Raw genomic sequence first — 24,944 nt, forward strand, 5'->3', positions numbered from 1 at the left:
CTGATGTTCCCACAGGACTAATGGCAAGCTGATTCAAAGTGCCCAGCACATAACAGGGACTCCATAAATTTGGATTAACGAACTCAGTATCAAGTGTACCCCCAACAAGGACTATAATGATATCATCATACTTTAGGTAGTTTTTGTGCTTATGTTTAAGTTTGAGGTGCCTCCTGCTATGTAAGGTATGATTCAAATTCTGGCATAAAGATATACATGCTCCATGTTTAGCAAATGACATTTTAATGCTTAGCATGGTCTATCCATCCTGCTCTTTTTTACCCCATAAGTGAATCTTTAAAACTGGTTCTTAGTTCAAAGATATGTTAGAGAGATTTCTAAGACAAAGGGAGGGGAGAAATACCAGGGCACATTCGCCCCCTGATCTCCTGTGTCCTTTGGCAACTCATGTACTACTCACCCACATGAGACTAGTCCAATGTGAGGAATTACAAAAAATATTTGTTAAACTGATTTCTATTTAAGGTCAAGGAAATAAAATATTTGAGGGGAGAAACGTCCAATAAGTGTATTACAGGTGAAAAATGACAACTATGGCTCTCTAAAGAGGCGTATTTTTGAAAAATATTATTTTATAAATCTCCTATCAAGTAAAAGGAACAAAAATAGGATGGTTTTGAATTCCCATGTGGTCTAAAAGATAACACAGCCACTTATTTTTAATAAAAACCGAAATGCCAAATACAATTTTAGAACACCCCAAATATTTGGTGTTAAGCTATTTTGTTTAACTACTAATATAGAATATACTTATTTTAAAAATCACAGTGCATAATTGGTATATCGTATATTCCTCATTTTCCTCAGGTAACCATTATTCATTTTCTGTGTATTCCTCCAAAAAGTTACCCTCATCCATATTAATGCATATACATAAATACACACATACCCTATATTTGAATTCAATACCTCCTATGTAATGAGGAACATAACAAGAATTAAGATGAACGTGACCCGATTTAATTTTTTCACAGAAATATTATTATTCAATATATTTCTCACAAAACATTTTTTAAAATGTAAACTTCACCACCACTATGAGAAGCAGATGAATAATACTACTGTCACAACTGTATAGAGCAGGAAGCTAAAAAGAGAGGCTAAGTAATCTGCCCAGAAACTTACCTAGTAGCTACAGGAAACCAACTCAGGCCTCCAGAGCTAGAACTCTTTCCAGGAAATATGTGTTAAGAGATGATAAAGGTGAGTCCAGTAAGAATGCAGTCTAGGAGGTATGTTTAAATTCAGAAATCATATAATTAACTACTTATATGAGTGAGCTTACCTAAAAGCAGCAATTAGTGGTGCATAAACTGAGTCTCCATCATAAACATATAAATGGTCCCAACTACACTCTGTAGCAAAATGATTGAAACGAAGTCTCATTATTCTATTTGGCCTGGAAAAAGAAAAAGAAATTTATAATAATCATAAATATCAAATATTTGAAATAATATATAGCTAGATTTTTAAAGAATTTACAGAGAGAAGAAATTATAGTAAACTGTACTCATCAAAGATTTACTTAGCATTTACTATGTGCTAGAGACCACTAAACATCCAATGATAAACAAAACAGACACGGTCTATGCTTCTTTGGGCCTTTGGTCTATAAGGTAGCCATTCATTAACAGCCTCTGAAACAACTCATCAGCCCTTCTATTTCTGCACTTCCTTATTCAACTTAAGATTCCACACCACTTCATTTCACAAACACACTTGCTGATTCTCTAAACTTCCCTGCCCCTCTGTCTTTTCACGGAACTACCTGGCAAAAGCCCTGATCTAGAGGAAAACGGGTTATCTGCTTTAACTTAGATTGAATCCAAAAGAAACTAAGCCATGCCAGAGAAAGTCACACTAGTGAGTAGGCTGGTTCCAGCACTGGTCTCAGCTCACCAACTTCAAATGGCACTTCAATTCTGCCAGTAGTCCTACTACTAACTCTCTCTCTACCTCTTTCTCTACGACTGCTATTCTCAATTACTATTTCAAACCATTCAGCCACACCTCCCTGCTGATGCTCAGCATTCAGACAAAAATCTCTCAAATTCCCATTGGCAAAAGAGATACACCTACTTATTTCCATCTCTCAAATATTCAATATCTCCCTCTCATCTGAACTTCCACATCCACATTTAAATATCCTTTAAGTATCACATATTTTATAAGAAACAACAAAACATAAGTTTCAAATCCCAACTTTCCTTCTAGCTATTACCCTGCCCTTTCTCCTTTTAACGGAGTGAAACACTATAGAACAGTGGTCCCCAACCTTTTTTGGGCCACAGACCGGTTTAATGTCAGAAAATATTTTCACGGCCTTTAGGGTGGGACGGATAAATGCACAAAATAAAATTATGCGACCAGCATAAAAACTGTGGTATTTTAAAATATAATTGTCGAACTTACGATAGTTATTGGGCTAAGTTAAAGGAGGAACGAGCATGTCCTCATTATTCAGGCTATATTTAAATTTGTTATTCTGACCACGTTTCATGTTATTTATTCTTTCTCTGCGGACCCGTACCAAATGGCCCACGGACCGGTACCAGTCCGTGGCCCGGGGTTTGGGGACCACTGCTATAGAAGACTCTGTTTTCTCCATTTCCTCATATCCCATTCACACTTTCAATTTCTAGCCTGGCTTCAGCTCAAATAGCACTCAAAAAGTTCTTGGTATTAGCAATACCATTTAGTTCCTGCTGATGCTTAATTATATGTCTCCAGCCTAGACTTCTTCCTCTGCCTCACATTTTTTATCCAGCTAACATCTCTAAGTAAACAACTAAGTAAGTACATAAACAAGTTAACTCAGACGCTGATAGTACTGTGAAGAAATGAAAGGAAATGTGATACAGTAGTACAAGTAGGGGGAAATATCCTGGAAAACTCTGGAGGAGATTAGAATGAAAAGAGATAAGCGGTGTGAAAAGCTTGGTTAACAATGTTTCAGGCAGAGGAAATGTCATGATCTTATTAATGTCTCAAAAAAGATGATGTTGGAGCCATATGAAGAAAATTGGCATGTCTGAAACAGCAAATCCAGGAAACTATATAAGGAAGGAGCAAAAATCAAAAGGCCAATTTCAAGGCTATTCCAGGGGCCCAGGAAAGTAAAGATAATGGTTCTTACAATTGAAGAAATGAATATAAAAAGGAGAATGCAGATGGATTTGGGAGATATTCTAGAGGAAAATGGACAGAACTTACTGATAGGCTGAATGTGGGGATGAGAGGAGGGGAAACTATTTTTTGCTTAGGCTCAGTAGCAGCAACTACTGAGAGCACATGCAGAACAATAGAGCAGACAGACACCAGATGGGAGTGAACCGATAGAAAGGGCCAGGGCAAACAATACAGCACAAGTTCTCCAAGTGTGGTCCACAACACTGGGGGCCCTGAGACCCTTTTAGGGGGCCCAAAAGGTCAAGAATATGTTCACAATAATTAACACCAAGCCACCATGTGCCTTTATCATCGTGTTGGCATTTACTAATGGTGCAAGAGCAATGGTGGGTGAAAATGCTGGTGTCTTGGAAAATGCCAAGACAGTAGCACCAAAATGTACTAGTAATTACTGTTATTCTTTACCACTACTCCTTCATAGAAAAAATAAGAAAAAAATGACACTTTCATTTAAGGATATCTTTATTACATGGTAAAAACTATTAATTTTATTAATGGTACACATCTTTTTAATATTCTACATGACAAGATGGGAAGTATGCATAAAGCATTTCTGCTACCTAACAAAGTACAAGAAAAATCCCTTTTGCAACTGTTTGAGCTGCAAGCTGAACTGGCTGCTTTTCTCTTAGAACACCATTTATCGTTTTTGCTTGAAAGAATAACTGACAAACTACGTTTTTTTTCAGACTTGGATATATGGCAGATATTTTCTTGAAAATGAACAAAGCAAGCCTGTCACTTCAAAAAAAACAACTGGCAGTATTTGTTGCCAAAGATAAAACACAAACTTTTAAGCAATAATGAGAGCTTTGGAAAATGGATATCTGCCACCCAGACACAACTTCCCAATATTTAAAACCTTCTGATGAGATTAATGGTGATATTAACCAATGTGACTTTTAAAAATATTAGAGAATGAATATAATATCAACATTTAGAAGATCTACATAATTCAGTGAACTAATATTTTCCAAATGACCTACATATCATGTTACAAAACCATGCACAGATTAAACATCCATTTGAAGTATAAGAAAAGGAGTTAATTTTAACAAATTCCAAAAGTTCATTCACAATGTTTCAGATTCCACACTGCAATTTATTTCTAAGAAATGACTACTTGTCTAGTTTTGGTACAGTATCAAAGACAATCCACTATTATTTAAAAGGGTTATGAAAACCCCTTCCCTTTTCCTACTGCACATTCAAGTGAAGCCTAATTTTCTTCACATACTTCAACCAAAGTAACATATTGTAATGAAGTGAATGCAGAAGAAAATACAATAATCCAGCTGTCTTCTACTAATTCAGAGATTTACAAAAATGTAAAGCAATGTCATTCTTTCACTAATTTTTTTTTTCAGGTACAGGTTTTCTTTTTTCATAAAAATGTCATTTATGCTAATGCACAGTGGGTTGATTGTGGTTTTTAAACTGAATTAAATATTTCTCAGTTTTAATTTGCAATACGGTAAACACAGATAAAACCCACAAAAACGAGTTATTTGTAATTCTATATATGTAAGAGTGCAAGGAGGTCCTGAGACCAGAAAATTTGAGCAACACTGCTCTAAAGGTTTGCTGGGCAATAGCCGCAGGGCTATGGGAGCCCAGAAAAGGAGTAGTCTGGGCAATAATAGTTCTTCTGACTTTCCTCACACAATACAAATAGGTACCTAGAAAATGACACAATATAATAATTGTCTAAAGCCTTTAAGTAATCCATTTAAAATACTCAACAGTTTTTTAACTAATACAATTGAAAATACACAAATTTCTGGTAGGTTCTATTCATCTGCAGCATTAAATCAACATAAAAGATTTTTGTTAAGTAACAATAGAGATTAAGAAAACAAAATCAAATTTAGTTGTAAAATAAGTTATCAAATAAAAATATTTTAAGTACTTTATGCTACAGGTTGGTAATTTTATTTGTAGAAAAAATACTGCCACAATGAACTCTAGACTGAAAAAAATTAAATTAGCCATTAATACTTACTGTCCTTCAATGAGCCATGTGCACTTCGTTTTATATTTATAGTTTCCAGGTCCATCTGTTACAAACCCAGAAGATCCAGTTAGTCTGTAATTATAAAGAAAAAATACTTAAATCCATCAAAATTTTATATATTAACAATATCTTTCTTTTTTTTTTTTTTTTTTTTTTATTTATTTTTTTTTCTTTTCCATTTTTCTGAAGCTGGAAACAGGGAGAGACAGTCAGACAGACTCCCACATGCGCCCGACCGGGATCCACCCGGCACGCCCACCAGGGGCGATGCTCTGCCCACCAGGGGGCGATGCTCTGCCCATCCTGGGCGTCGCCATATTGCGACCAGAGCCACTCTAGCGCCTGAGGCAGAGGCCACAGAGCCATCCCCAGCGCCCGGGCCATCTTTGCTCCAATGGAGCCTCGGCTGCAGGAGGGGAAGAGAGAGACAGAGAGGAAAGCGCGGCGGAGGGGTGGAGAAGCAAATGGGCGCTTCTCCTGTGTGCCCTGGCCGGGAATCGAACCCGGGTCCTCCGCACGCTAGGCCGACGCTCTACCGCTGAGCCAACCGGCCAGGGCAACAATATCTTTCTTAATTCTCAATACAATTCAAATTATGCATAGTGAGTACATTACTGCATACTATATAATCAGAAGAAAATAACTGAAAAATTATATTCAGGTTACACAAATATAGATGAAATAAATGTATATACTTAAGAAAAAGAGATACAAATATACTAAAACCAACACAAATGAACAAAAAACATCTAAATCTTTTCAGGTGAGATAGAAAAATTGTACTTTGTGCCATAAAAATGGCCACAAAAACTTATAAATATGAGTTGTTTTTTTTAAAACAAATATGCGACCCCACAGTAACAACTGCAGGTATTTAATACAGTAGCACTACAGACAGCATAAATGTGGTAGGCAAGTGTATCAAACCACAACACACACAGACTCATCATAGCCATTTAAACGCTGCTTCTGAAGGGGCAATCTATCACCCTCCTTGAGCATGTACATCAGCACCTGTCTTCCCCCCATTCATGCCAGGCCCGAAGTTCAACAATATCTGAGGTCTTGTTAATATGTTAGACATATCCCAATAACTCATTAATGTTTTGATTGGTACTAGCCCTAATATTTGAATCTTCTCATCCATTTTGTTCAATTTCATTTCCCATTTTGTGAATTTAGATTCTATTCTATATTCTTTTCCCACTTTGAGACCAAGTTGTTTTACAAATTAATACTTAGGAGCTCTTTTTATATTAAGGAGCTCCCATTTGTATGTTAAATGTACTACAAATACATTTTCTCAGCTAACTTTTTTCTTTATACTTTGTCTAGTATATTTGGTTATATAGAATTTTTTATTATTTAGAAGGATGCTATGTCCTTCCCTCATTACTGTTTCCAGGTCACTTTTCCCTCCTTCTTCCATCAACAAGTCAGCCTTTCTGAAGCAGATGCTCTCTTATGGATCGACCACCCTCACTTTTTTAGATATCTCCTGGGCTCCCACTTACTTCTCCTCACTCACTGAAAAACATCAATCAGCATCTAGTTCATTGCCTTCCACTCAACTACATCAACATCCAAGATGTTCCACCAAAAGCCCAGACTCTCCATTCCTTAATTTCATCATTAATAAGCTTTCCTCCACCCCAACTTGACTCATTCCTCTATATCTTGTCATTACCAGTAACAGCACTACCACCAAAATCTGCATTTTAGGTGTCCTGTACTCTTATGCTACCATCTCTTATCTCTCTAGTTCATCCCCCTTCCCAGTGAGTCAGCAGCCCCATGGGGACCTCCAATCTACTCAGCTAACACTTTCCTATGTTCATCCCCCACTACCTACACATTTCTCTTCCCCATTTCCCTAGTTAAGATTCCATGCTCTATCACAATTATCACGTTCTGAAAACCCCCTGACTTCTTTGCCCTTCTCTCCCTCTGCTATACTTAACTTAAACAAATGTTTCCATGTCTTACTCCCCAACATCTATTCCACCCCCAAAATGTTAGTTTGAGTCAATCATGGTTTTCTGTGTCCTCTGCCAATAATTATTAGAAATATTTATCAGTTAAGATTAGGCTCTAATGCAACTGACAGGAAAACCTAAACAGTAATAGCTCAACTGAGATAAAAAGTCCAAAGGAAAGCAAACCAGAGCATATAAGGCATTTCCATGATCATCAAGAATCTAATGCTCTCTCCTGTTGCTCTGTCATTTCATAATCCAAGATGGCTGTTTAAACTCCAGCTATTATTCCCACATTCAACCTATCAGGAAGGAGGAAAACAAGGCACATATCCTGTCCAAGTCAAACATTGACAATTCAGTGTAACCATTAGCCAGAAGCCAGAAAAACTGAAATGTAGAGGCTGAGAAATGTAGCCACTACCCCAGAATGACCGTGTACCAGTGAAAATTAGGACTTTCTTTCCTAGAGAAGTGGAGAAAAACTATGAAGGGTCATTATTAGACTTTGTCACAATATGTAATCTAATACTCAAATGTGAGGGGAAGTCTGATGTAGAACTTCTAGGAAATATTTTCTGATTCTTAAAGATGGTGGGGTAGAACCTGGCCTGTGGTGGTGCAGTGGATAAAGCATCCACCTGGAACGCTGAGATCACCGATTCAAAACCCTGGGCTTGACTGGTTAAGGCACATATGGAAGTTGATGCTTCCTGCTCCTCCTCCCTTCCCTCTTTCTTTCTCTCTCCTCTCTCTCTAAAAATGAATAAAATCTAAAATAAATAAGTAAATAAAGACAGCGTGATAGAGAGAGATATGCCACCTAGCTCTGCCCTTCAAGGAAGGACTTGATGGCAGATGCGGCAGGGAGTGTGGTCATCAGACAGCCTCCAGCTGTCAGTTCCTTCAGGAGCTGCCTTCCCAGGGCAGCCCACCTCAGAGCGAGTATAAAGGCTGGGCACCTCAATCCCATATGGAACAACTCCGACAGCAAACCTTGCTCCAGAGTTCCTGTTGGTCAGGCCTGCATTAAAGTTCTCCTTTTGCCAGTTCTTCTTCCAGCCCCCTTACCTCACAGCTGTTATAACCAACCTGTGCCCCAAACTCCATCTCAGAAAATGCTTCCAAGAAACCCTACCTATGACAGACATCCAGAGAAACTATCCTTTTCTTCCTCTGGACTTTGTTACAGTTGGATTTTACAGCTGGAAGTACTACAGCCTGAACACAAAGCCAACACCAAAGATGACAAACCAAAAAAAGTCAAAGATCCCTGAAGAGCAATATCAACCAACCACAGAGACCACCCAGTTTCATGGATAATTAAATTTCCCACTTGCTACGAGAGAGAGAGAGAGAGAGAGAGAGAGAGAGAAAGAGAGAGAAAGAGAGAGAGAATGTACACACTTCTTTCTTTGTTTTAGGCTCTCCTACCTCAAAAAGTTTATGGCTTGTTTTGCTCCTAAGAGTTTCTATGGACTTCATTCACATGGACATGCTCAGGAATTTACAAATCAGCATCACTTTTAGAAAAGAAATAGGTCATTTTTACTTTAAATATTTACTTAGAATCTTTAAACATGCACATTTTCATAGTTTTACAGATAATGAGCAGATATAATCACAGGGTTTTTTTGTCAACTAAAAAAGAATTTTTCCCAGGTACTCCCACCTATCTCCCACCAAGATAAACCTTTAACCACTAGCAAATGTACCTATTTTTCTTCACACTCACGAGCCCATGATATACGCGTTGTTCTTACATAATAATTTGGTCACACAAATTATTACACAAACTTTGTGCATCTTCCTTTTCTCGCTCAACAAAAGTGTGGGACTCTCTCCAGCTATCAGGTCCAATTCATTCTTTTTCATGTAGCATAATATTCCAACCTATGAAGATACATTTTTTCCTGCCTTTCTTCTATTAACATTTTGTTTTTAGTTGGTTGGCATTATGCACATTGCTGCAATAAATATCCCTATACATATGGCCTTACTTGTGCTTTTACTTCTAAGAATAGACTCTTAGGAGGTTTACTGGGCCAAAAGGAATATGAATTTTAACTGTTAACCAGGTTGCCAAGTTATTTTCCAAAAAGCGGTAACAACTCATATTTGCACCTGCAATATGTGAAAATATTCTGTTCTCTACAACCCCGCTGTATTCGGTGTTGTTTCTTTTAAATTTTACCAATATTTAATTTGAAATTCCCTGTGTTCTAGTGAATGACCAACAAATAGTGGAAATTTAGAAAGGTTTGAAAGGGGAAGGCTAGAAATATCAACCTAAAATTTTAGGTCAAGTTTTATAGAATAACTAGAGATTGAGGTATGGACACTGGTACTACCTGTGTCCACTTCAGCAGTAGTCAACAAAGGCATCAAACTGAAACATAAACACATTTTGACAATAGAAGAACAGAAATAGAATTAACTCCTTGCTGCTACGAATTTCCCAATTTGAGAATATGCTGAGGATAATTCTACAGTGGAAAAAAATACAGGGAAAATAGGGAAATCCTCCACGGGAGGCAGGCTTCAAAGGAGTCATCTTACGAACTATTTCTTTCTAAGTTATTTGTATTATTACCACACAATATGGTCTGTAAAACCTCAACTTTTCTCATCTGTTCAGATTTTCTTTATGACCTTGGACACTGATAAACTTTGATCAAGTTCCTTGGACATTAAAAAAACAACAGCCTACTATAGGAATGTGAAATACTATTTATATATATGTATATGTTTTTAATTAAGTTCACTGAATGCCTTATTCAATTCCTTTATATTCTTAATTTTTATTGACTAGATCCAATTCTGAGACATGTATGTTGAAATCCCATACTAGAAATGCTCCACTGATGACATTTCTCACATTATTTTTGCTTTATGTATTTAGCTATTAAGCCAAACAAGCTTATGACTTTAAGATCTTCATAAATAGCCTGACCAGGTGGTGGCGCAGCGGATAGAGTGTTGGACTGGAATGCAGAAGGACCCAGGTTCAAGACCCCAAGCTCACCAGCTTGAGCGTGGGCTGACCTGGCTTGAGCAAAAAAAGAAAAAAAAGCTCACCAACAGCTTGGACCCAAGGTCGCTGGCCTGAGCAAGGGGTTACTCAATCTGCTGAAGGCCCACGGCACATATGAGAAAGCAATCAATGAATAACTAAGGTGTTGCAACAAAAAACTGATGATTGATGCTTCTTATCTCTCTCCGCTCCTGTCTGTTTGTCCCTATCTATCCCTCTCTGACTCTCTCTCTGTCCCTGTAAAAAAAAAAAAAAAAGATCTTCATAAATAATGTCTTTTATTATAACATTTACTTAGTTTGATGTTCAAATTCCACCTCATATCATCATAATTATTGGAATAAACTCAATATCTTATGATTTTTCTAATGTCTGCAAAATCTATACTGATGCGGCCTTTGTCATTATTGACATCACTAATTTTTTCTTATTAACCTCTCCGTCAGCTTATCAATTTTATTAGTTTTTTCTAACTCATCTTTGTTAATCTTCTCTAACAGCTCACTGCTAAACAAATGCTGAACACTGTTTTCACTTTCCACCTTTTTTCATAAAAGCAAAAATCCTCATTGTATTTCTTTTGGTTAGCAAAAACTGGTACAAATGTTAGGTCTTTTGTAAAAGTGAAGTTTTGAAATGTGAAATTTTAAAGTCAGGAATACCTGTATCATTGTTAAATTTACTGAAGGTGAAAATTGTACCTTGAGACTAAGTCTCTTAAAACTATCACTACTCTTAGAAAATACACATGAAAGTATTTTAAAGGGTCAAGGGTCATGAAATTATATATATATCTCGCTTACTCAGGAGCAGGGATGAGGAGAGCATGCAAATAAGATTTTTCATCCTCTACTCTCTGCTTCTGCCCAGGTATTTTTTCCAACATATCTTATAATTCACTGATCTTTCTTCATCTGTGCCTACAGTTCTCAAAATCAGTTTCTGTTTTTTCAATTTTCATGAATTCTTTTTTATATTTTCTAATTCTCTGCTGAGATTGATCTTGTCATTTAAAATTTTAAAGATATTAACCATTTATTTAAATTTGTTTCTAATAATCTAATTGCTGACTCTCCTGTGTCTGAGTGTCTCCACTAATGTCCTTTTTCTGTTCCAAGAACCAATCCAGAATCCTACACCACACTGACTTGTCATGTCTTCCTAACCTCCCTAACCCTTTTTAGTAATTTAAATTTTAGTAAAAATAATATGAAATTACACAGTGATTCCTTGCACACTTTGACTAATTTACCCAAATAGTAATAGTTTTCAAAATTATATATTACAACCAGAATACTGACTGACAAATCAATCTTATTCATAGTCCTACAATTTTATTTATACACATTTGTGTATGTAAGTTTATACAATTTTGTCATCTGTGCAACTAAGTTCATGTATCTACCACCACAGTCAATATACTAAACAGTTCCAACACTACAAGGATTCCTCATATTGCCTCTTTATAACCACTCATAATTCCCCCCCACACCTTCCTCAAACAATCCCCGTATTTAAACCTCTGACTAAATTTAATGTCATTTTATCTTTAGCAACGTTACTGGTAATTTTCTTTGCTCTAAAGTCCAATTTATTATATACTAATATAGCCATTTCTGCCTTTTTCAAAAATTAACATTCACACGGTATAGTTTTTTCTGTTCTTTTAGTGTCTACATTGTTGAATCTGAAGTGACTTTCCTATAAATAGTATGTAGATGGATCACATCTTTTTCATTTATGCTGCATTTACATCTAAAGTAGTTATTATTACGTTCATGGTAATTATTGATATATTAAGGCTTATGTTTACCACTCTATTACTAGTTTCATATGTTTCTCTAGTTATCATTCTACAGTTTCTCTTTTTGCCTTTCCTTAGAAGTCACCTGAACATTTTTAAAGATTTCAACTTGATTTATTTATATTGTTTTTATCTTTTGCATCGTTTTCTTTCTTTTTTGTATAGTTTTCTTAATGATTACCCTAGGACTCAGTGGTTGGCAAACTGCAGCTCGCGAGCCACATGCGACTCTTTGGCCCCTTGAGGGCGGGCACAAAGGCCAGCTTAGGAGTACCTAATTAAGTTAATAACAATGTACCTACCTATATAGTTTAAATTTTAAAAATCTGGTTCTCAAAAGAAATTGCAATCGTTGTACTGTTGATATTTGGCTCTGTTGACTAATGAGTTTGCCAACCACTGCCCTAGGTATTAGAATACACATAGGTGACTTATAACAATCTGCTGGTGATGATATTTTATGACTTTGAGGGGACTGTAGAAACTTCACTTCTATTTAAGTACTTTATCTTCACTATTTTAAATATCATGTTTAGTATCAGATGGTTTTATATTTTTTGATTCAATCGCCATCTCTGCTAAAACTCAGAAGGAAAAAGATTCTATTATTCTATGTACCCATATTTCTGCTCTCTCCATTATTCCTTCTTTACTGGTGCTCCAAGATGTATTCCTCTATCATTTCTTATCTGTTTAAAGAATTTCTGTTAGACATTCTTTTAGGGTAGGTCTGCTAGCAACAAATTCTTTTAGTTTTCCATCATCTGAGAATGTTTTTATTTCCTTTTAATTCCTGAGAGACTGTTTTGCTGGATACAGAATTCACAACTGAAAGTTCTTTATTTCAGTATCTGAAAAATATTGCACCACTTATTCTGGTTTCAGATAAGACATTTGTTATCTGAATTGGGGTTCCTATAGGTAACATATCATTTCTCTGGCTGCTTCAAGACTTTGTCCTTAGTTTCTGGGCTCTCTTTTTTGTTCCTCTGACTTATTTGTTTATTCTTTCAGGACCATATTGTTCTAATTACTGTAATTCTATAGTAAGTATTGAAGTTGAATAGAATCAGTCCTTCAACTTTGTTCTTTATCTTTAATATTGTGTTGGCTATTCTGGGTTTTTGCCTCTTCATATAATCTTTAGAATCAGTTTGTAAATTCCCACAAAACAACCTGCTGGCATTTTGATTGGGGTTGTGTTTGATTTATAGATCACTTGGAAAGAAAGGATGTCTTGACAATATTGTTATTCTATCTATGAATAGGGAATATCTCTCCATTTATTTAGTTCTTTGATTTTGTTCATCAGTTTTATAGTTTTCCTCATATAGATCTTGTACATATTTTGTTAGACTTACACCTAAGTATTTCATTTCTGGGCATGCTAATGTAAATGATACTGTGTTTTTAATTTCAAATTCCGCCTCTTCATTGCTTATACTATATATAGGAAAGCAACTGATTTCTATATATTAACCTTGTATTTATGCCTTTAGATTTGGGTCTGTAGGTTTGTTTCCTCTGCCACATTAGATAAATTTTCAGCCATGATTTCTTTCAAATACTCTTTCAGTACCACCCATTTTCTCCCTTTCCTTCAGGGATTCCAATTATATAAATGTTAGATATTTTGTTCTACAAATCATTTTTCTTTTCTATTGTTTTCTCTCTGATGTTTATACCAGGTAAATTTTAATGTTCTGTTCTCAAGTTTACTGATTCTATCCTCTATTACTATATCACTCTACTTCTGAATCTATATGATGAGTTTGTTATTGTGTTTTTCAATTTTAAAATTTCCATTTGCTTCTTGCTACTTTCATTAACAGGGTTCTAAATAATTTTATTTGATCATCTACTGAGGTTGTGTATTTTTAAAATAACTTTAAATTTATGTTGAAGCATTTCTATGACACCTGCTTTAAAATTGTCAGAAAATTCCAACATCTGATTCATATTGTGTTGGAGTCTGTTTTTTTTCTGATGCAAGTTGCAGTTTCCTTTTTTATTGGTATGATAAGTGATTTTCTACATCTTGAACATTTTTCTACTATGTTAGAAGTCACTAACAAAAGGTCTTATTTAGCTTTTAATAGGTAGTCACCCTGTTTAGTTTTAGCATGTGAATCTTGGCCTACTTTCTGGTCTATTATTCCAATGGCAGATTAATTTTCAGAGCCCTTGAGGTGTTATTTGGCGGGCTTTGTTTATCTGGTTGCCACTGGGCTCACACTGGTCCCTCTGCTGGTGTTGCCTGAGGAAGTAAAAGATGTTTCCCCAAGCCAGGCTGCCAGGTGTCTCTTGGTGGGGGAAGCGGTGTGACAGCCCTTGGATACCCTGCACCCCAGGTCCCCAGTGTCTCTGAGCGCGAAAGGCAAGTCTTGAGCCCACAGAGACACGTTTCCCACAACGTCTCTATAGCTGGGGTCCCTCATGCTAGTTCTACCCAGCTGCCTCTGTGTCTCTTTGGGTAGCTTCTTGGAGAAGAAGTTCAGGCCCACACATAGACACTTTCCTAGACTACCCCACTTGTAGCTACGTCCCTTTTGCAAGTAGTGCCCACCCTGGAATCTTTGAGTGGGAGAGGATAGTTTCAAGTCCTCAAGGACAAAAACACTTCTCCGACTGGGATGCTTGCTGTAGCTCTCTCTTGTCAGTTATGCCTGCCTGCTTGCCTTGATATCTCTCCGTGGAAAAGTGAAGTCTAAAGGCAGAAAGGAAGGAGAATGCTTCTTTCAATACATATTCAGGGGGCTTGCAATTGATCACCCTTGATGATGATGTCAAGCTTACATGATGTTTTCAGAGGGACTCCATTTGATTTAGGGGATGAATGAGCCCCTCCCCCCAGATGTGTTGGAAGGTCAGAAACAACTGGTCTAGGTGGTTTTCTGTTCAATGGGGATGCAAGATATCCTATGACTATGTTGTTCTTCCAGTCCTATTACCCAAACCAGTGTACTTTCTTCTTAAAACCCTTCAGAGTTCTCTTTTGGTTATCTTCTGTACTAATTCTGGGATTTATAGTTAAACTTAAGCAGGGAAAAATGGGTCTTTACCATCTCATCTGTACCGGAAGTCTCCCTATGAATCTATTTCAATTATCTGCTTTTCTCTCTTGATTTTCAGTCAATTATTTTATTTTTATGTATCTGGTTATTTTATTGAATATTGACTGTTCTATAAATATTTATCATGTTATAAATATATATATCAGATAATATCATTGAATATATAAAAACTATACAGATAACTTGAATCAATGATTGACAGTCTTCTTCCAGAGAAGATTTACATTTCCCTCTAGCCTGCAATGAAAAAAAAAAAATCTCCTTAATCCAATCAACGATTAAGGTGATTTGAGGGCTAGACTTCAGCCTTTTTCCAGAGCTGATCTATTCTGAGTTCACCCTTAAGCACGGGGTGTAGCCTATCCTTTAGGATTCCCAACTAAAAGCCTGGGGTGTTTTCCAATGCTCTCTTTCTTTGCAGGTCCTTAACTCCAATTTTGTCCCCCAACTCTACATGATTACCAAAACCTGTTCAGAATCTCAGCTTCTATGCCACAATTTTCTGCTCAACCTCTTAGCTGCGCATTTCAAACCAGCCAATCAATCCATAACAAAAGCTGTACCAAAAGCTGATCTTACCACTTTGAGCTTTCCTTTTTTCCAAAGTTTTGGTCTCTCAAGTCCTTGCTGTCTGCCTTGCTCAGTCTCCAAAGCCTTCAAACAGATTAAAAAGAAAAATACTTCCCAGCTTTTTAAGGTGTCTTCTGCTGAAGTGTTGGATTAGAAAAAGTTACTCTACCATTGATAGAAACAGAAATTTCCCCAGTAGCCTGTTTTGTGATATGAAATATTAGTGGGAATTATTATTCGTGGCTTCATCTACCATTTGTATGCTGATATCCACCCAAGCTACATTTCCAGCACAAAGCTAGACCCATGTTTCAGACCTATGCTTCAGATCCATATTTTCTATTGTCATAAATTTATTATTAAATCTTTCTTTTACCTCTTACTTTTTTTTCCACCAATTTTTCATCATCCACCCTATCTTTCAATACTTTTTAATTTTATTTATTTATTTATTTATTTTTTACAGAGACAGAGAGTGAGTCAGAGAGAGGGATAGACAGGGACAGACAGACAGGAACGAAGAGAAATGAGAAGCATCAATCATTAGTTTTTCATTGTGCATTGCAACACCTTAATTGTTCATTGATTGCTCTCTCATATGTGCCTTGACCGCGGGCCTTCAGCAGACCGAGTAACCCCTTGCTGGAGCCAGCGACCTTGGGTTCAAGCTGGTGAGCTTTTGCTTAAACCAGATGAGCCCGCGCTCAAGCTGGCGACCTCAGGGTTTCAAACCTGGGTCCTTTGCATCCCAGTCCGATGCTCTATCCACTGTGCCACCGCCTGGCCAGGCTTTTTCAATACTTTTTTAAAAAAAGATTTTATTTACTCATTTTTTTAGAGAGGAGAGAGAGAGAGAAGGAGGGAGGAGCAGGAAATATCAACTCCTGTATGTGCCTTAACAAGTCAAGTCCAGGGTTTTGAACCAGCGACCTGAGCATTCCAGATTAATACCTTATCCACTGTACCACCACAGGTCAGGCAATCTTTCAATACTTATCAACTCTTACTTTGCCTCTCCCAGTCATTCAGCCTACAAAAGCATCGATTTCCCCCTTTCTTCTATGCTCACTGCCAATGCCAACACCCTAGTTCAAATTCTCTTCGTCCAAGCTGGGTCTTCTGCAACTCAGCCCAGCTCCCTGATCTGGCCAGTTCTCTACGGAACCACCTGCATATTTGTCAAAGGCTAATCTGATCATGTCAAACTTGCTTGAAAACCTTTTCTTGCCTTAACACTGCAAGAAGGGTCCATTGCAAACCAACCCTAACTCACCTCTCCTCATCCATTTCTAGCCACTGCTCCCCAGACTGAGCAGCCCATACTGTAGCAATACCGAATGTCACTCTCCTCCCTCAGCTCACCCACCCACAGTCTCCATGTCTTAGCACATCCTGACTTCTCTGTCTAGACCAGGGGTAGTCAACCTTTTTATACCTACCGCCCACTTCTGTATCTCTGTTAGTAGTAAAATTTTCTAACCGCCCACCAGTTCCACAGTAATGGTGATTTATGAAGTAGGGAAGTAACTTTACTTTATAATATTTATAAAGCAGAGGTACAGTAAGTTAAAGCATATAATAATAATTACTTACCAAGTAATTTATGTCGGATTTTCGCTGTTTGGCAGAATAAATCTTTGTAACACAACTTACTATAGTTAAAGTTATCTATCTTTTTATTTGTACTTTGGTTGCTCTGCTACCGCCCACCATGAAAGCTGGAATGCCCACTAGTGGGTGGTAGGGACCAGGTTGACTACCAGTCTAAACTAACTTCCCTTCATCCCTCCCTCTTGTTTCCTCACCTAATAAACTCCTAACCACCCTTTCAGATCTCAGTTCAAATGTCCTTTGGAACTCTGGGAACTGTGTCCAATGTTTTTTGTACTGAGTTGATTGCTGCTTTCTGTATTCACTTACAATGTAGCCTGCTTATCACTAACAGAGAGGAATATCTCTGCCTACTAGACTATCATGATCTTCTCAAGGACATATCACACTTACTTCTTCTTCTCTACTGCCTAAAACATCACAGATGCTCACATAACGTTTGCTCCCTAATGACGTTCTAGCAAAGACCCACAGCAACAAAAAATTTTAAGCTAAAAAAAAAAAATATTTAAGCTCTTATTATACACAAAATATACTATAAAAAAGTCCAGAATAAATTCCTATAATGTATTTATGACAGAGTGAAGAGCATTTCAGAAGCTAAAAAAACTGGAGGTGGAGCCTCTGTTCAAAACATCTGAACACTGACTATCACCTCAGAAAAAGAGATGCCTTCTGAATACCTAGTTTGGTTCAAGAACCAAGAGAGTACAATAATCAATGCAAAGCTTTCCCTAAACAGCCATATAGCCTGACCAGGCAGTGGCGCAGTGGATAGAGTGTCGGACTGGGATGTGGAAGGACCCAGGTTCGAGACCCTAAGGTTGCTGGCTTGAGCAAGGGGTTACTCAGTCTGCTGAAAGCCCACGGTCAAGGCACATATGAGAAAGCAATTAATGAACAACTAAGGCGTCACAACGAAAAACTGATAATTGATGCTTCTCATCTCTCTTCGTTCCTGTCTGTCTGTCCCTATCTATCCTTCTCTCTGACTCTGTAAAAATAAATAAATAAATAAAACCAGCCATATAAAGATCGTTTGTACTATGTTTTCCTAAATAGCAACAAAAACTCAGAGCATAAAAGGACAGAACAACAGCAAAAACTAGGAGTTCCAGAACCAACAAAATTCAACCTGCAAAGAAACCAGGAACCAAAAAATATGGCTCCGATACAAGCTATATATGGCTCTGCTGCATGGTCCCTCATTTCTCTAGGTTTCTAGTCACACCCTTAGCAAATAATTTGAGATATTAATCTTATGGGGGACTATCTCTTCCTTCTGCTACAGTCCACCTGAAATGATAAAACACCCCCTTCTCCCAGGCTTAGAATGTTGGTGTAACCTTTGTTAGCTTCTTTCTCAATTTCATTTCCTTCATCAAATGTATAACCAGTTTACGATACAAGTACTGCCACGGGCGTCCTTAGATTCATCGCTTCATCCCGATTACCACTGCTACACTCTACCCAAAGTCCAAACAATTCACAGTAGCCTTATTGCCAAAGATTTTGGCTACCATCACAGCTTCCTTGAACCACCCACAAATCTACTAAGCATCCTACAGCCAGAACAACATTCCTAAAGGACCGATGTCACTATGCTAATACCCTTGTGTCAAGTGTTTACAATAACTCTAAAGAGACTATGGAATGAACTTCAAACTCCTGATCATGACATTCTGACTATTAAGAAAGTCAATCCTCCCTCTCACCCTGATAAGCCAGTTCCCATCACTGTCCCTCAAACACTCAATGCCATTTCTCATCTATACTGTGCTTTTACTCATACCATATTCCCTATCTCTTCCTGGAAAACAAATCCAGCACCCACTCACATTTTCCCCTATCAGTATAATGTTTTTGATCTTTCCTGTGTAGCCAATAACCAGAATCTCTCCCAGGGTCCTGAATATCAGACCAAAAAAGCACAAAATAAAATTACATTCAACCAGGCCTGACCTGTGGTGGCACAGTGGATCAAGTGTCGACCTGGGAACACTGAGGTCACCAGTAAAAACCCTGCACTTGCATGGTCAAGGCACTTATGAGAGTTGATGCTTCCTGCTCCTCCCCCCTTTCTTTCTCTCTCTCTCTCTCTCCCTTTCCTCTCTAAAATGAATAATAAATAAAAAATTACATTCAACCAAAGACCAACTCCATGTAACTAGACATCTTTCAGAGTCCATATAAACATACAGTAATGAAAGGAAAGAAAACATAATTAGTAAGAATAAAGAAACAAAAGAAGCTTAAGGAAATTGACATTTAATTCGAACTCATGCTAACCATCTGACACCATTTATTTGTATACCTTAAACTTTTCAGAATTTTTTTATGGTTATTTAAGAATAGAAAGACAGGCACAATCTGGCTCCTACCTATAAACAGAGAAAATAAGAATACCATGATTCTTAGATAAATTTTAGTGGTTAGTCAGAATGATGATAGTTTGGAGATAAAGAAAATAGAATATGTAAGGAAAACAGCCCGGATTTTCGCCTGTGCTGAGAAAACTGATAAATGAACAGGCTTGGAGTAAAAATCAAGGGTTCCATTTCATAGTGTTTAAAGTCCTGGGACTAAGAAGAACATCTGAATATGAGGTGTAGACACAGAACAGGACTGAGTGCAGATACACAAAGAGTACTCTGAGGCTCTTTTAGAGGCCAGGAGAAGAGTTTGCAAAACTAGTCAAGTATGGGGGGAAACAGACAAGAAAAAGAAACAAAGAGTATAAAGATCAGAAATAAACTGTCAAAATTTACTGGCAGCATGATTATCAACATAGAACACAGAAGACGCCACAGTCAAGCTATTATAGTACTAAAAAAATTTAGGGAGGTTTCCTAGGAAAATCCAATATAGGAGAAAATCAATTCTGCTTTTACACCTCTGACATCACCATGATTTTAAGACTCGGCAAGTATCTGGTCCAAGGGGGATGAGGCAGTTGTGATAACCAGTCCCCATCAAGTGAGTACAGCCAAGCTCCAGCCTAGACCCAGGCAGGTAAGTTCAGCCAAGTTGCCCAGACAACCACAGAGAGTCATGAATCAAATATTACTTAATGTTATAATGATACCACTAATAAAACTATAACAAAAAGTTCCATTCCTATGCACTATAGTCATCAATTTGTTCCGATAGTCATAGGAACAAAATTACATATCTAGGGGTAAATCCAATAAAAGTATATCAGACCAGTTTGAAAACAGTTATAAGAACTTAAAGACATAAAATAAACCTAAATGAATGGAAATATAAAGCATGTCTGGATGAAAAGACTCTACATCACAAAGATGACAAATTTTCCCAGCCTAATCTCAACATTAGGCAAAATTCCAAACAAAATCTCAACAAAGACCTTTACTGAAATTAGAGAAGCAAAAGGCTAAAAACAACTAAGACAAATTTGATGTTTTATATGACTAAATTGTATTTCAAATTTATAGGGAAAAAAATATTCTACAAATGGGAACTAGGACAACTCCCTACCAAATAAAAATAATTAAGTAGGTCATTACAACAAACTACACATAAAAATTAATTACAAGTAGATAAAAGATCAAAATGTGAAAAAGCAAAAATTTTAAACAATAAGAAAGAAGGCTATCTTTACAACATCGGTATAGGGAGGAAAAAAATTTTTTTTAAATATATTTTAGAGAATGGGAGAGAGAGACAGAAATATCAATTTTATTGTTCCACTTATTTATGCATTCATTGCTTTATTCTTTTTTTTTTTTTTTTTTTTTTTTTTTTTACAGAGACAGAGAGAGAGGAATAGACAGGGACAGAAAGACAGGAACGGAGAGAAATGAGAAGCATCAATCATTAGTTTTTCATTGCGTGTTGCAACACCTTAGTTGTTCATTGATTGCTTTCTCATATGTGCCTTGACCGTGGGCCTTCAGCAGAACGAGTAACCCCTTGCTGGAACCAGCGACCTTGGGTTCAAGCTGGTGGGATCTTGCTCAAACCAGATGAGCCTGCGCTCAAGCTGGCGACCTTGGGGTCTCGAACCTGGGTCCTCTGCATCCCAGTCTGACGCTCTATCCACTGCGCCACCGCCTGGTCAGGCGAAAAATTTTAAATGTAACACAAAAAGCACAACACAAAGGAGGAGTGATAAAACTATGTTAAAATTTGACATTTCTGTTAAGACACCATAAACAAAGTTAAAAAACCATTACGTATTGCTACTGGTAATGTATACTGGGTAAATCCCTACGGAAGGTTACTTGGCAATACCTAACAGAATTTAAATGCACATCCTTCTGATGAAGCAATTTTACATTTGAGAATTCATCTTAAAAGCAGACACAAAAATGTGTGAAATGACGTATACAAGATCATTCAACACGTCTATCTAAATTAAGGCACATCTATACAATGGAATACTAAACATTTTTTTTTAATGTACTGGTATAAAACTACCTCCAACATAACACTATTCAGTGATGGTGGAGAGTGAAAAGCAAAGTACAGGTAATGAGTAAAGTATGACAATTATGTTAAAAAAAAAGAAAAGAAAAAGGAGGGTACAACATATAGAAATGCTTATATATGCAGCTAACACATCTGGAAGGCTATAAGAGAACCTGATAACAATTCTCAGGGAGGGGAGAAAAAATATATCATATTATCCATTCTAAGACATGCCCTTTTTCTCATTTAATATCTTTGAAACCAAGGCGCTTCTTAAAACTGATGCCATATCTTAATTTTACTGGAAGGATCTTTTCTTCCTTAGCAGTACCTAAAATGATGGTATACCTTATAATCAATGGTATCTTAGATTCAGCAGAATTAAGTTAAAAATTATGAATAACCTTTTTATTTTGGAATATAATTTTAGATTTACAGAGAAGTTGAAGAGATGATACAAGGAATCCCCAGACACCTCTTACCCAGTTTCACCTAATGTTACCATATTAGATTACCGTGGTACATCTGTCAGACTAAAAAATCAATATTGGTACATTTCTATTTCCTAAACTCCAGACTTCATTCAAAGTTCTACAGTTCTTACACCAATGTACTAATTTCTGTTCCATGATCCAATCCAGGGTACCACACTACATTTTTTCATGTCTCCTTTGTCTCCTCTGGTCTGTGGCAGTTTCTTAGTTTCCTTCTTTTTAATGACCTTTATACACTTTTGAGAAATACAATCCAGCATTTTGTAGAATGGCTCTCAATTTGTCTGATGCTTTTTCTCATGATTAGATTGGAGTTATGGGGTTTTGGGGAAAATAACACAGAGGCAACATTCCCTCCTAATCACATATCTGTAGCACATGAGATCAACATGTCTTATCATTGTAATTGTAACCCTGATTGATCATTTGGTTAAGTATTTGCCAGGTTTCTCCCCCTATATTTCCCCTTTCCATATTCTCCTATTTGGTTAAGAGTCACTAAATCCAAGCTTATACTCAAGGGAAGCAAAGTAGGAAAATTAATCTCTGCATTCTGGAAGAGGGAGTACCCATTTATATTACTCAGAATTCTTCTGTAAGACTTGTCCCTTCTTGTCATGTAATTATTTATCCAATAATTTATAGATAAAAATTTTAAACTGTGAATAAAATTTTAAAAAATTCACTGGGAAATCACTGCTGCATATATAATCCAGGATTAATATCCAGATTATATGAAGAACTCCTATAAATCAATAAAAACGGACAAACAACCGAAGAGACAAATGAGCAAAAGCAATTCAAATATACATAACATCCAGATCAGTGGACAGAATTCATAATTCAGAAAAAAAATTAATGGCTAAATTAAAAGTTAAAATTTAAGAAAAAAAAAAAAAGAACAACACAAAGACCATACACATGTCTTTTTTAAATGAATGAGAATGGTTACCAAACTGCTATGGAATTTGGATTCTACTCAATAAATTTTTAGACATAATATAATGAGTCTTTTTCAGTAACTCTATACTACACCAGAAATAGCCTTTGAAACTATGTAAATTTGTTTTTTAATGGTATAAATTAATAGCACATCAACTTAAAAGTATAAAAGGAAATACAAAGAATTTTAAAATTATTTTGGAGGTGCTTCAAAAGTTTAAAAATCACTATTCTACAGGAAAATCATGCACATATGCAGAAAGAGATATGTAAAGAATGTTAATGGCAGCACTGCTTGTAACAGTGCAAGTTGGAAAAATCTAAATGCCCATCAGCAGGACAATGAATGAACAAATTGAAATTTTGTAATGAATACAAAATAGCTAGAATCAACTAGAACTGCATTTAGAACACAAATCTTTAAAACATTAAAAAACATATTTTGAGGTAAAAAAAAAGCAAGTTTACTTTTTATAAAGTTTGAAAAACATGACCTTGATTTTGGAAACAAGACTGTGTGTGGGTTTGCAGTAAAAGTAGAAACATGCATGCAAGGGACATAATACACATCAACTTCATCATACTAGTCACCTCTGAGTAGAGAGTAAGGTAAACACGATTAGGGAAGGGTAACAAGGACTTTGGTATCTGTATATTTTACATTACATAATTTATATTAATATTATTATGGAGTAATAATATTATTACTATGAAGGAAATTAAGCAAAGCTAGATTGTAGGTACAAAGATATTTCTTATTCTTCATATGCCTTCCATAGACTTGAAATATTCAATATTAAAAGGAAGTTAAAAGTTAAAAAAGCCCAGAGAAACTGAACCAGCATCAAACATATGATTGCTTTAAAGCAGGGGTCCCCAAACTTTTTACACAGGGGGCCAGTTCACTGTCCCTCAGACCATTGGAGGGCCGGACTATAAAAAAACTATGAACAAATCCCTATACACACTGCACATATCTTATTTTAAAGTAAAAAAAAAAAAAAAAAGGGAACAAATACAATATTTAAAATAAAGAACAAGTAAATTTAAATCAACAAACTGACCAGTATTTCAGTGGGAACTATGCTCCTCTCACTGACCACCAATGAAAGAGGTGCCCCTTCCGGAAGTGTGGCGGGGGCCGGATAAATGGCCTCAGGGGGCCGCATGCGGCCCGCAGGCCGTAGTTTGGGGACCCCTGCTTTAAAGCAACCAGTTACTGTGGTACCTTGAGATACGAGCAGACGAACATACAAATTTTTTTTAAGATATGAGCTGCGGCTTGGTCCGTATTTTTGTTCAAGATCCAAGCGAAATTCCAAGATACGAATCATGACTCGGGAAGCTGCCACTAGTTGGCATGTTGGCGCACCGGTCCAGTATGGGCAGCACAACATCAGCATCTCATTCTTTCTCATGTGTTACCCGCAGAATCAAGTCGAATCTCATGTGCTGTACTCGTTCTTCCATCATTTTTGCATTTTTTACTAACTTTTTTTGTGTGCTATTATGGGCCGAAGAAAGTGAGTGTAAAGGACAGTAGTGAGAAGAGAATGATGTCAATAGAAGTAAAGCAAGAAATAATAGAAAAACATAAGCATGGTGTACGAATGACTGAACTGGCAAGGCTGTACGACCGCAATACATCTACAATTTGTACTATCCTTAAACAAAAGGATGCCATCAAAAGCACAAATCCAGCGAAAGGAACTATAATTCTGTCCCAATTAAAGATAAATATCCATGAAGAAATGGAGAAGCTTCTGCTGGTGTGGGTGAAAAAG

At 36.7% G+C, this 24,944-nt stretch overlaps 1 protein-coding gene across 4 annotated transcripts in view; it reads right to left on the minus strand.

The window, feature by feature from the left end:
• ATRN (attractin) overlaps positions 1-24,944 on the minus strand; it is a 149,670-nt gene that overhangs the window by 110,471 nt on the left and 14,255 nt on the right. For all 4 annotated transcript variants that reach the window (XM_066387329.1, XM_066387328.1, XM_066387330.1 and 1 more), the window contains exons 2-3: positions 5,213-5,296; positions 1,307-1,420 (exon numbers count right to left, since the gene is read on the minus strand). In XM_066387329.1, the coding sequence (XP_066243426.1) occupies positions 1,307-1,420; positions 5,213-5,296 (198 nt within the window). The remainder of the gene's footprint in view (positions 1-1,306; positions 1,421-5,212; positions 5,297-24,944) is intronic.

This window comes from Saccopteryx leptura, chromosome 5 (genome assembly GCF_036850995.1).
Source record: "Saccopteryx leptura isolate mSacLep1 chromosome 5, mSacLep1_pri_phased_curated, whole genome shotgun sequence".
NCBI classification, from domain to species: Eukaryota; Metazoa; Chordata; class Mammalia; order Chiroptera; family Emballonuridae; genus Saccopteryx; species Saccopteryx leptura.